Source organism: Montipora capricornis, chromosome 2, assembly GCF_036669925.1.
Source record: "Montipora capricornis isolate CH-2021 chromosome 2, ASM3666992v2, whole genome shotgun sequence".
NCBI lineage: Eukaryota > Metazoa > Cnidaria > Anthozoa > Scleractinia > Acroporidae > Montipora > Montipora capricornis.
In genome coordinates this window covers 5,133,408-5,145,907 of record NC_090884.1, presented here as the reverse complement: position 1 = coordinate 5,145,907, position 12,500 = coordinate 5,133,408, and the positions used below count along the sequence as shown (strand labels likewise).

At 40.4% G+C, this 12,500-nt stretch overlaps 2 protein-coding genes across 2 annotated transcripts in view; one reads left to right on the top strand and one right to left on the bottom strand.

The window, feature by feature from the left end:
- Positions 1-4,669, top strand: part of LOC138038569 (transport and Golgi organization protein 2 homolog) — a 15,685-nt gene extending 11,016 nt beyond the window's left edge. The window contains exons 3-4 of the mRNA XM_068884513.1: positions 373-504; positions 3,250-4,669. Of these exons, the coding sequence (XP_068740614.1) occupies positions 373-504; positions 3,250-3,391 (274 nt within the window). The 3' untranslated portion in view covers positions 3,392-4,669. The remainder of the gene's footprint in view (positions 1-372; positions 505-3,249) is intronic.
- Positions 4,670-4,858: 189 nt separating this feature from the next.
- On the bottom strand, positions 4,859-12,159 carry LOC138038568 (uncharacterized). Its single transcript, XM_068884512.1, has 4 exons — positions 11,910-12,159; positions 10,297-10,767; positions 8,573-8,767; positions 4,859-8,039 (listed from the first exon to the last, which is right to left on the bottom strand). Exons 1-4 carry the CDS (start codon positions 12,142-12,144, stop codon positions 7,516-7,518), a joined length of 1,425 nt encoding a protein of 474 aa, XP_068740613.1. The 5' UTR covers positions 12,145-12,159; the 3' UTR covers positions 4,859-7,515.
- Between the last annotated feature and the right edge of the window lie 341 nt (positions 12,160-12,500).

Sequence of the window (12,500 nt, the reverse complement as noted above, 5' to 3'; positions counted from 1 at the left end):
AGAGCACAAAGTTCTCAGTGTATCTTATCCTCGTAAAGTAGCGACCTCTGTAAAGGAAAAGTCTCTAGAGGAGTAACCTTTATGAGGGTGGTTGGACAAATGCCAGTCCTCCCAGTGGCAAAACGTAGACAAATTTAGAATTTTCTTTTATTGGTCACGTGACCATGGGCGTGGTATGATGACGTCATATTTAGGGTCATGGTTTACAAAAGTTGGAAACTGACCAAAATAATGCCAAATTCTCTCAAATTACTTAACCATTACATCCTTAGCAACGCGCCCCAAAAAATACGTCAGTGGGCCCTTAAAGCACAATATTCCAATATTTTATCACTACCAGCTTAAAGTGAACGGTGCGCTTTCTTTCTTTAGATCTTTTAGCTGCGAAGAAGATAGAAGTTGTTTTAGTCTGCAAGATGACCCAAATGACGAGAAACACATGAACTTAGTAGATGCATGTCGATCAATCTTTATGGACTACAAAGAGATGAATTGCGGAACAAGGTATTTATTAATATGTGGGATTACTTCATGTTACTCCTTGACGTGAGAACTCTTTGGTCCTTTAAAGTGCCTATCACGTCAAATCACATTTCGACTTTATTTATTCTCCGAAATCATCCCAAATGCATCGTGTTGTTTTTAGAACCTTTTGAATCAATTCTCACTTTTTGGTTGGCTTTGAAAGACAGGAAAAGGTTATCATACTTTGATCAATAACCGAGCAATGAATGGAAATGATGGGTTCGATACCGGGTTGAGGTCACAAATTAATTTGCATCGCTGTTTTCAAAGAACTTTCTCAAGGCAAAGCAGTTTGTGAGGTCCCTCCGGTATCGAGCCCATTCCCCGCCTTCATTGCTTGGTTATTGATCAAAGTATGACCACTTTTCCTGTCTTTCAAAGCCAGTAAAAAGTGAAATTTCATTCAAAGGTTTTTCAAAATAACACGATGTATTCGCGATAAAGTGGAAAAGTGTGTTGAGGTGATAGGCACTTTAAGCCTGGTTTTCACCAGAGAGCGACGCATGCGCAAGCACAAGCGCAAGCATAACAGCTCCCGTTTCACCGTGGAAACGACCTCGACGCAACTGATAAACACAAGCACCAGCAGAAACACAAGGGTTAAAATTTTAACTTTTCTTGTGCTTGGGTTCTCCTTATGCAGTGTCAAAACGAAACCCGACATAAGCACAAGGAAATATCCTACGTCTGGCCGTGTCTGGCCAATAAAAGCACTCGTTCCAGATCATTTGAACAAAATGGCGGATGGCGGTGATTGATTTTGATGAAAAGTTACGCTTGTGTCGACGTTCGTTTTCACTTAGCATAAGCTACTTATGCTGCGCTTGTGTTTGCTTGCTTCCTCGCTTGGTTGCGTCGCTGGTGAAAACCATGCTTTACCTGTAAACTTTTTCTTTTTCGATAATTAGCAATTAGCACGCGCTTATTCATATTCAAGTTTATTTATATTCAATTTCCCGGAAGAGAGAAACGAAGCGTTTCCATGGTAATGGTCCGTACTGTAAAATCCCGACCGAAAACCAGCCAGTCAGACTGCTCCATTTAGCATGAGAATTCAGAATCGCTTGCCATATAATTGTCTGAAATATCTGATTATTTCAAGCAAATATGCTCTGTTCATTCATACGCTACCCCTCAGTCGCTTAATCAAGATCTGTTTTTCCCTTCAGTCCAAATTACCCAATATGGTATTCGCTCTCTTTGTTACATTGGTACTAACCTTTGGAATTCATTACTGATTAATATCAAACAAATTATTCCTTTTCCCAAATTTAGAAAAAAGTGTAAAGAATTCGATGATCGCTGGTTACGACAGTATTATGTCTGTGGAAGGTAGTGAGTAGGTAGTTAGTAGTTAGTCCACGAAGAAACACTTTTTACACTAAATTGTTTGTCAGCACTTTGTTACTTAAATAAACTATATTTTCCTTTGCGTTGGGTGTCCCAAACTTTGGCACAATTATTGTATTATTTCAACTATCAGTGATTACCTTATAAGAAAAACAACACATGAAGCTGTGATAAACATAGTGAAGCAATGCATTTCATGAAATCTGACTTGACGTTTCGTATGTGGGTTCAATTCGGGTTCAATTCCTGTATAAACAAGGTTTCTCGTGCAATGGTAATCAGTTTTTCCAGACGCGAGAATTTCAAAATGTTCCCATTTTATGTTATGTCCAGTAGTCATAATACGATCAGCAATAGCTGATGTGTGTTCATGTTTGGAGAGCGCTTTAAAATGTTGTTTTTCTATCCTGTAGTAGGCGCTTCGTTTTGCCGATGTAGAAGTCATCGCAATCCCAACAACTTGCCTTGTAAACAACCTTCGACCTTTGGGAACGATACAACCGATCTTTGTAGGCAAAGAAAGATTTGATTCGCCGATAGTCACGAAAAATAGCTTTAAGATTACCTTGTTTTAGATTTTGAAATTGTCTTAACATCAATTCTCTATAAATAAAAATAATGATTAATTGTTTGTGTGGGTGAAAATGAAAATTGACTTGACTATCAAATCACCCTTCGCCTCAAATTGTTTTATTGTTACCTTGTAATCTTGATCTCTTCTTTCTATTATGCAAAAAATCAATACCTGCTGCTATTTTCTATCTTTGTGCTGTACTAGTCAATATGTATATACTATACTATACTATACTATATACTCAACAAAATATCTTGTTTCTGATTGGCCAATGGCGAATGCATAAATAGGTTATAGAGTGCAATCCAGGTTATAGAGTGCAATACGGAAGTTGCTATGGAAACACCGGGGAAGCGCCAAATTTGAACACCAAAGTGAGAAAAAATGGCTGACAATCGGTTTGCTTTTTGTCAAACCAAAACATCGTTGAGCAACTTAAAGAAAATGCGAAAAACAAAAACACGTTGAAAGCTACACAGACCTGGTTGAATGTCGGACAAACATGGGCGACTGAAAGAAAACTAAACCCAAAACTGGAAGAATACGAGCACGAACAAAGTAGCGCGTTTGAGTAATTTTGTTGAGAATATAATAAATAAAAAATCGTATGAACCTGCTCGTGCATTTCGTGATTTATGGTCACTCGTGATGTTTTAAATGTCCTCAAACTGCACGAGTCGTAGGCGAGTGCAATTTTGAGAACTTTCAAAACATCACTCGTGCCCATAAATCATGAAATGCACGAGCAGGTTCATACGATTTCCTATACATACTATACTATTTATTTGTTTATTTACCAGGACAAATACAGTGGTACTGGTGGATGCTCAGGGACACGTCACGTATGTCGAGTATGCCATGGCGAGCGGTGCCACAGATCCGGACAAAGCTGAGTGGGAAGAGAGTATTCACGAATTTGACATTCAGGACACCTCCACATAAAATATTTACTAGTTATTCCATGAGCGCGCGTTGGATAGGAAATAGGCTGATTTAGCAACGGAACGGGAACGTCAGTTGACGACGGCGCCCGCAGAAAATTTTCCATATTAGGTCAGATTAGAGTAGAATCCAGAGTATTCCGCGCGTTCTCCCGTCGCCAAATTGAGGTTCCTGTTCTGTTGCTAAATCAGCCTAATGGTAATTAGCCCGCGACGGGGCGCGTAGCGCCGAGTTGGCTATAATTAGTCTCATATTACACAAGCGCGAACGGAATAATTGTTTAAGTTAAAGTGCTATTATGACCAAAAAAAATGAATTCTTTTTTTTCTTCTGATTTCAAAATTATGCTATCTAATCACTAAGCCTCGTCCATACGAATGCGTTTTTAAAAGTATTCTGTTTCGGTGTCATCGAAAACGCATCGATTGATCCGCGCCCACACTACCGCAGCGTTTTCAACTGTCCACATTAATTAAAACGCTCGAAAACGCCTAATGACATGCTGTGTCGTAGGTTGAAGAATGTGTGCATGCTTGAAAGAGATACGGATATTTTCGGCATTTCACGCCAATGCGAGTTTGAAAACTGCAAACAACTTCGCGTTGACTCGCTTGTGTATGTTCCAAAATCTTCCATAAAAGGGAAGATCTTGATGAAAACAACAAATTGTCTTCTTCTTCTATCAAAAGCCAATGCAAGGTTAAGCTCCAAACAAGATACCGAATATTTGCTGGTAACATCGGGTAAAGCGTGTTTTCATCAGCGATGTTTTCAAAGTCTGCATACAACTCACGAGGGGCGGATGACGTCATCGTTTTCTCGACTGTCCATGCTAAAACGATGTGTATGCGTTTTCCCTTGCATCCACATTCGAGAGCGTTTTCAAAGCGATTAGGTTTAGAGGAATCCGCTCAGTGTTTTAGTTTGGTCAGAACGCCTAAACGTATCGAAATGCATGCGTTTTCAAAGGAAAACGCATTAGTTTGGACGGGGCCTAAGTGACCCAAGTTTTATGCCTTGATTTCCCTATTTAATGGGCCGCCATTACTAACTTTAAAATTGGCTGAATTAATATGCAGCACGGGAGTTAATACTCTAATAAATTTTAAGCTAGTGCGCGAGTAAATGCAGGAGTGAGCTCTTGCCAAATATTGTCACTTTTTTCTTAGATCCAACCCTCTGACCTCCAATCCGGCGGTCAGTTTGGAACGTGAGCAATAACGGACCGTGAAATCCAAAACTTGCACTCAAAGTAAACAGCCTTTGGATAAAAACCAAAGCTCTAACTTTTGACAGTCAGGTGTTAAGTGCAAACACACTTTCAAAACGTGAAGAAAAACAAGGAGTGTTTTTTTTTTATCATAGTAGTATTTTAACCACACACTGTGTTGAGGTCTGTCTTAGGGTTAGGGTTAATTTGACTTTGCTCCTCTATACAAAATTATACATATATTGTAACAATGGGAAACGGGAAATGGGAAAAATGTAAAAAGGCGAAAAAATATTCGCGGATGATGGAATTTTTTTTTTGACACCCCTCTTTTGTCATAACAAGAGCATTGAGGGACACCATTGCATTTGATATTTATCATAGGAATTGCTTCTTTATTTAAAGGCTTTAAAAAATCATTTGATCACTTTGTGTTCAGTTTAAGGTTATATACTTTTCATTAGTCCGTACCTATGATCTGTTAGGGCCTGGACAAACGGCAGATGTTTAGCGTTTAAACAACATCCATCATTGTTTGGTGACCAAACATGATGATGTTGAAGTGAGTGGCCAAACTGTTAAAACATGTTTGATCTCACTCAGATCAAATTTCACAAGAAAAGAACTGTGGTTCTCAAAAACGTAAAAAACACATGGGTACAAGCGGCTGAGCAAGCGTGGAACGCATGCACGCGCCAAACATGTTTGATACGGCTGGCCAAACAAACAAAACTTCGTCTATCAAACCACAGGCAGTGCAAGCACGGTTGTACGATTTATGGACTTTGTGTGGAAAAATATGAGAGGAAATGACCACTAACGATATCGCAAAAATTCGTAAGCTACAAACCCGTCTAAGACGAGGACAACTGTACGTAGAGGTAAGTCAAGTTTATTTCTACATTTACAGCTTATTTTAGCATTTATAAGCTCAAAGTATGTTTTCCCATACAAAGTTTATAAATCGTATACCGAGCTTGGGATGCCTGTCATCAAGCACGAGAACAAAAGAAATGTTTTACGTTGTTTGATCGAATGTTTGATGGCCTTCAAATTTTATCATACACGACCAAACAGCACCAAACAAGGTGGCCAAACGGTAAAATAGTTGGTCACCAAACGATGCTTCATGTTTTTTAAACGCCAAACGTTTCCCGGTTGGCCAGGCCCTTAGAGGAGAGACGCATAGCTGACGTCATCATTAAAAACGTTTAAATTCTTTATTATATCAAACAGATTCCATATTGCCGTGCGTCTGTTCAGTAATGGATCACAAATAACGTCAAAATGTGGTGTGTTCTTACCACATTTTGACGTTTTCTATTACTGAATCTAGTATTTGTTAATTACTAGAAAGCATGAAAATTATCGGTAAGGTTATCATAATTTTGTGGAATTTCATATCTTTTCATAAACATGCATCTTAAAATTAAACAAAAGCTCAACAATAACTAAATCATCAATGGACTATTCCCTGTATCCTACAATAATTAATAATTATGTTAGCCGCATTACGGGTTGGAAACGCGTGCGGAGAACGGCGACGTCACTTCAACGAAAACGTCACTCAAATATCTAACTTTGCGTTATTCTTTTAACTTCGGTCTTTCTACAGAGTAAGGGAAAGCAATGTGCTAAAATTCGCGCCACGTGCAGCACTATAACTTTTCCTCGTTGAGCCAGTGATATTTCTGTTTCTTGGCGCTGCCGATGCCGTAGGGAAATAAAAGTAATTGCGTTGCACGAGCGCCATGCATGTTAATACATTTCTTAAACAACTACGTGAACAAATGACCAAATTCAGGTTTCGAACACACAACACTGGGCCGTCTTTCTCAGTACGGATTGACCAAGGCTTGTGAACAACGTTTTTATTTTTTCTAAAAACCTGACGAAATGCTTGCAAAAAAAGTTTAGACCTAACAGTCTAGGGCTGCTATCGCGGCAAGAATCCCGCTGAATAATTTCAAGCTAGTAGATAGCATAAAAAATAGATCAGTGAAGAGAGTAGTGATCCTCGCTACACTTATCTGGACAATTTAAAGCAGTTGTCTTTTATAGCTGACACCTGAAAAGTTCAGGCGCCTTCAACAAGAATCGAACCTATGACCTCTGCGATGGCAGTGCAATACTATACCAACTGAGCTAGAGCGAGTTTCAATTGAGTGTCGTAAAACCAATACCAAAGTAATTACTTTGGCCAATCAAAAAGGACGTAGACAATTCAGTAAACCAATCACAAATCGAAGTATAATTTCATGTAGCCGACACAAAGCGCGGGAAAATGTGCACGCGCGAGCCACGACTGGTTTCGGTTTCACTTCTGATTGGTTGAAAAAGTGGCGCGAGAACTTTGAACCAATCACCGAGTGAAGTAATGTAAAACCAAAGTAATTCGCTAATTACTTTCGACACTCAATTGAAAACCGCTCTATGAAGTCCAACAAATTACCCTGCTCACAACTGAGTGGCTTCATAGCTGAGTTGGTACAGCATTGCATCGGCATGGCAGAGGTCATGGATTGGAATCCCGTCAAAGCAGCCTGAATTTTTCAGGTGTCTATAAGAGACAACTGCCTAAATTGTCCAAATAAGTTCGAGGATCACTTCTCTCTTTCGTGTATAACCCGCATTTCAAATGTGCATTCATTGCGTTCATAGAAAATAGGGGTACAGCAAATGAAAAAATGGCTTGTCGAGTCCAAACAACTTTTGGGCTTTTAATGGGTGGAACCTTGCCAAGATTTGTGCAAAAAGAGAATTGAAATTCATGATAAGTGGGCCGTTTAATTTGTAACTAAATTTTGTCTACAGCTGCTTTAGTATTGTGAACGACAACAAACACTACTTTTTCATCTGCTTTTATAATCGATCTGAGCGCGTTTGTCATCAACGTTTAACTTGTGTTATATAATCACTCGTCGTCCTTGTTTATCAATAGTAATTCAGTGGAGGTGTCATCTTCAATCAAGACCTTCTTTTGAGTATTCTGATAAAACGTTTCTTCGCCAAAGATCCTCACACCAATGGGGCGAAGAACTCCTTTAAGGTACTTGTGGACGTACATTCCCCTGGGTCCCAACACATGAGGAGCAAGGCCGTAGAGCCGCTTCAATGGTGTCATCAGTGTGTCGGCCAAATCATGATCTGCAAGGTCAGCGTAACACGATACCCAAACATTATCCACGAGCATGGTACCCTCCTCGGTAACTGGTGCAAAGGCGCCCCTTTGCTCGGCAACCGAGATCGATATCACCATCTCAGGAAAGCGCCCATATCGACGACTATGAACATCAACGTAGTCACCGGGTCTCACTTGCGAGGCATGGACAAAGTCACTTTTGATATCATATGATGTTGGAGTCATCTTAAAGATAAGATGGGCTTCACTGAGCGTTATTTCATTGCCACACGCGGTGGAAATGGTGTAATAGTGGCCTGAGAAAAAAAAAAAGATTAAAAATAAGTGAAAGAAAAGGCAGGAAAGGAGTGAGTTAGTGAGCGTGCGAGTGAATGAGTGAATGAGTGAGTGAATGAGTAGAGTCACTTTGTGAATTACTTCAAGGAACTTACTTTGAGGGGTATTTGGTATTTTTTCGTTGGAAGGAATTAATACAATACATACTTAATTGACCACTCCCCATGGGGGCTTTTCAGGGCCAATGAAACACAATCACGACAGAACGTAACATTCAACAACAACTGTTAAGAATCCCAACCGGCCGAAGTCAAACCAGTTGGCTATTTCCAAGTACAGCTGAGAAGATGAACCTGGGACTACCAGGAACAAATTCTACCAGTGGTCAGAACCTCTCCTGGACTCGGGATCTCCGGAACTCAAGGCAAGCGCACTACTCGACAGGGCCGCTCTGCTTCCTGCTTGAATTAAGAGAATTGATGCACAAATAGAAAGATGGAAACGTGGAACTGAACAACTTGAAGGACGCAAATCAACAAGTTAAGCAGATAACCTTTGTAATCAACGTCTTGGTCCAGGAACGTAATCACTGGGCTGAACTTGACCTCGCCCTCCTTCGAGTAAGTTTTGACCAAGTCGCCGACATCGAGTTCGTTCATAGAAATCTTCTTTCCAGATTTTAGCTCAACTTTTGACTTTGACGGGAAACAGGTGGATTGTTCTACTTTCAAATTGATGCCACACCCACCTGAAGCCATGAAAAACAGACCATCATACTAAAAAATTAGAAAAGTCCACAGTTTTTTAATCACTAAAAGGTTGGTCAGGCCTGTGTTTGAAGGGCAAATGAGAGAGCGGGAGTATTCAACGCGAAGAAATCCGGGAGTGCGCGAAAAATCGAAGAGCGTGGAAGGCGTATGTAGCCTGTTTTGTTGCGTTAAAACAGTTGCTTCGCAGTGTACCAAAAGGGTGATTCGAGTTGTAATGACAACACAAGACTGCGGGGACGTGCTTGCTTTGCTGTGTAAATAAATCATGGCGCAGTGCAAATAACATTTTGCTGCTAGTTGTACTGAATGCGTGGGTCAGCGCTCGAGTTCCACATTTCTTCTGGCCCAATTTTCTTTCGTTCTCAGTTTCCGCCTAAACGTAAGCTGTCTATATTTCGAAATTTACATTTAAAGGGCCACCGACAACCACAAGTCTTTGCGGGCGTGCAAGCTATTGGCGCCTTTTTCTGTAATACAGAAACTAGTATTTCTTGAAAAGTCAAATTCCATCGCCTCACATCGTCGTGTTTTGGATGCCCAGTAGCTTCAAACTTTGTTAATATTTTCCTTAATGCTTAAATATTGTATTTTTGGCGTTATTTGGGTGTTGTGTTCGTGTTAAAAGCGAAATGAAAACTGTGAAGAAAGGTCGTCCGCCGAGGAAGGAAAAGCGCCATGTTATTTGGCTCACTACTTCAACCTTAAGATTATGGAACGAAAGGAGGAAGGCGTTTGGATTAAAAAACAAATCGAACAGCGAATTCGCAGAAGTTCTTCTTCACCGGATGTTTCTGAAGCGAACCGGCCGATTCGATTGCCCGGATAATAACAACAACAAAGGCGCGCAAAGGACACTGGTTGTCGGTGGCCCTTTAAAAAATATATTGTCGCTTCTCCGCTAGCAATAAGAAAACCGCCAATATATGCTTACGTACTGATGTTTTTTTTTTTAATCTACGACCCATGAAATATTTCTGTTCATGTGCTTATCGCCGCTTTACTCGATCACTGAGGAGAAAATGAAGAACAGAGAGGGAGGCTCAAGGCGTTGGCTGGGATATGTTATGTCCACGAAAGTTATTTTTAGACGAGCGGAAGTCTTTGTTCTAGGGGAAGTCTGTCTTCCGAGACGTCCGCATGCAGTCTTGCTTCGCTCTCAGGTTCTTAGTGAAAAGAGAAATTGATGGCGCACGTGGAAGACTGATGAATATATATTTTCTTTCAAACATCGGACCGAGGTTGGCCTGCATGCGGACGTCTCGGAAGACTTCCGCTCGTCTAAAAATAACTTTCGTGGACATGACATATCCCAAGGGCTGGACCGGGAGCCTCCTTCTCTGTCACCTCATTTTCTCTTGCTGCAACTCAAGACATATCATGAAATGCAAAGGAAGAAGAAAAAACGATACATTTGAAAATGCGGAAGAAAGAGGTTTGCTGTTTCTCCGTGCAAAGCAATTATTATAGGAAATTATAAAAGACTAGCTTATATGTATTTCATTCCTACCAGCTGGAGCTGGCCACAAGTAAACCTTCTCGATAGAAGAGTGGTGGAGATAACTTTTCCCTTGATGAAAACCCGCGCCATTCCACAGCAGAATATTGCAAACGTCGCTCGACGTTTGGACATGTGAGACGTTGATGAACATGATTCCTGGTACACTGAGAAAAGTATCTGTTGTATTGGATGAGATTGGAAATCCGTACATCTTTTCAAGGTAACTTAGAAACTTTTTAAGGTCAAAGAAGTAATAGTTATTGGCGGTGCCTTTTGAGCTCCCGTAGTAAGGCTTTTTCACTTGATGACCTCGGTTCAGATTCAGGGCTGTGCTCATGCGCAGTACACACGTGTTGTTGTCTTTGACAGTGGAGAAGGAAAGATTGAGGGCTTTGAAGATATCCTGGTCGCTATATAATCCACCATAATCCACATTTCCAGGGTAAGAATTTTGAAGACTGGAATACGAAGGTAACATTTCTGAAAAATAAAGAATGTGTCAAAGAAAAGAGAAGTTATTGACAGACGTATATATCTCTTTGACTTCCCCACAATCTCGTCCCCAGACTCCGCTTTTCTTTTGGTCAGCACCAAGAACACAGACTCTGGCCACTTCCAAGGCAAGTGGCCAGAGTCCGTGTTCTTGGTTGCTGACCAAAAGAACAGCGGACTCTGGGGAAAACATTGGCTTCCCCATCGAGGAAGCGAGGAAGGCCTCGCATTGCGCATGCTAAATGGGCATGGTCTTCATTACAGCTGCTAAGATCACACGACATGTCATTTCTTCCCGACCGGTTATTAAAGAAAGTTTCATCCTTATCTGATTACCAGAGGTCTCTAGGCGTCGCTTTGCTGCCATTTCGGTGCATTTATTCCGGCTATTGCTTGTTGCTATGGGAGTCATAATTTGGGTGAGAAGTGAATGTCACTCTTACTGCAAAATTAAACTATCACTGATAGTTTAATTTAGCAGTAAGAGTGACATTCACTTCTTTCAGTTATGAAAAAGATGATTTCAATTCGACTCGCTGGTTGACCAATCTATGGACAGTTAAAATTTGCTCAAATGTCCCATTGTAACTTAACAGCGGTTTGAATTATCTTATAAGGATAAACTCGTGAAACAGCTCCGCTTTTGGAGGGTTCAATACCACCGTCGGTTCTTTCGTGCATACTAAAAAAATTCGTTTATTAATCAGAGATCGATACATTACCTTGCAACAATACTTACATTCTTAAAAACTGAGTGACTGAGTATTGCAAGCAATAACTTACAGCTACTTTATAGTTGACTTTTCAAATTACAAAGAGCATTTTTACTTAAAAGGGTTTCAAAGCATTTTCCGACTGCAAATTAACATTCATAAGGCACATTTCAGAAATTGCCAGCTGCAGTTAAACGGCATGCCTCTGTCTCATATAAAATGTGTAATCCAATGAACATTGGTCCGGATTATAAGATTTCTTTTAAATGATCGAAAGAAGAGATGTTTATGTACTAGACATGCTGTGCGGATTAAGAGGTAATAATCTTATGGCGGCTTAGGCGACTACACCCAAAAGCAACGTCAGGTAAGATAAACATTCTACAGAAAAGGAGGAATACAACATGGAACACTTACTTGCGCAAGCCACAGGAATGCACAGCACCAGAAATGCCAGAAGGGTGGTCGCACTCATGTTGCAGTTTGAGCTATTTTGCAGTTCAGATGACTGAAGTCCAAAACTCAGATGAAATGTCCACTGAGCATAAGAACGGCCGAATGTCTTATTGGCGTTCAAGGTTTTAACTTCATTAATCATTAAAAAGCCTGCGCAAATTGCTCTGGACCATCGACGGGTGGCTTTATTCACCATAATCACATACTGCCAGAGGTTATTTATTCAGGCTTGCTTTTAGCAGCCATAACAAAATGATTTCAGTGAAAGAAGAAAGATTAAGTTAGAGTTAGATCGTAGTTCCATCGAGAAATGTGCCGTGAAAACCTCTCTTCTATAAAACTCGCACTTCATGCAAGTTATGTGGACTTTCAAGTCTCTTTGGAATTGTGCAAGATTTCCTTATTTGCTTTGAGTGACATCCAATTCAAGTTGTTTTCCAGAGATCCTCAGACAATAGTTTCGTTTTGTCGCCTAGCAACGAGGCATCCATGTTCAACAGTTGGAAAAACGCCCTTATTATTATTTGTTGGAACTTTGGAGCAAAAAAATAG

Coding starts and splice junctions, on each gene's coding strand:
- LOC138038568 (XM_068884512.1), bottom strand. CDS start 12,144: ATGGTGAATAAAGCCACCCGTCGATGGTCCAGAGCAATTTGCGCAGGC. Junction 10,768..11,909: donor CATTCCTGTGGCTTGCGCAA/GTAAGTGTTCCA, acceptor TTTATTTTTCAG/AAATGTTACCTTCGTATTCC. Junction 8,768..10,296: donor CTTGTGGCCAGCTCCAGCTG/GTAGGAATGAAA, acceptor TCATGGCTTCAG/GTGGGTGTGGCATCAATTTG.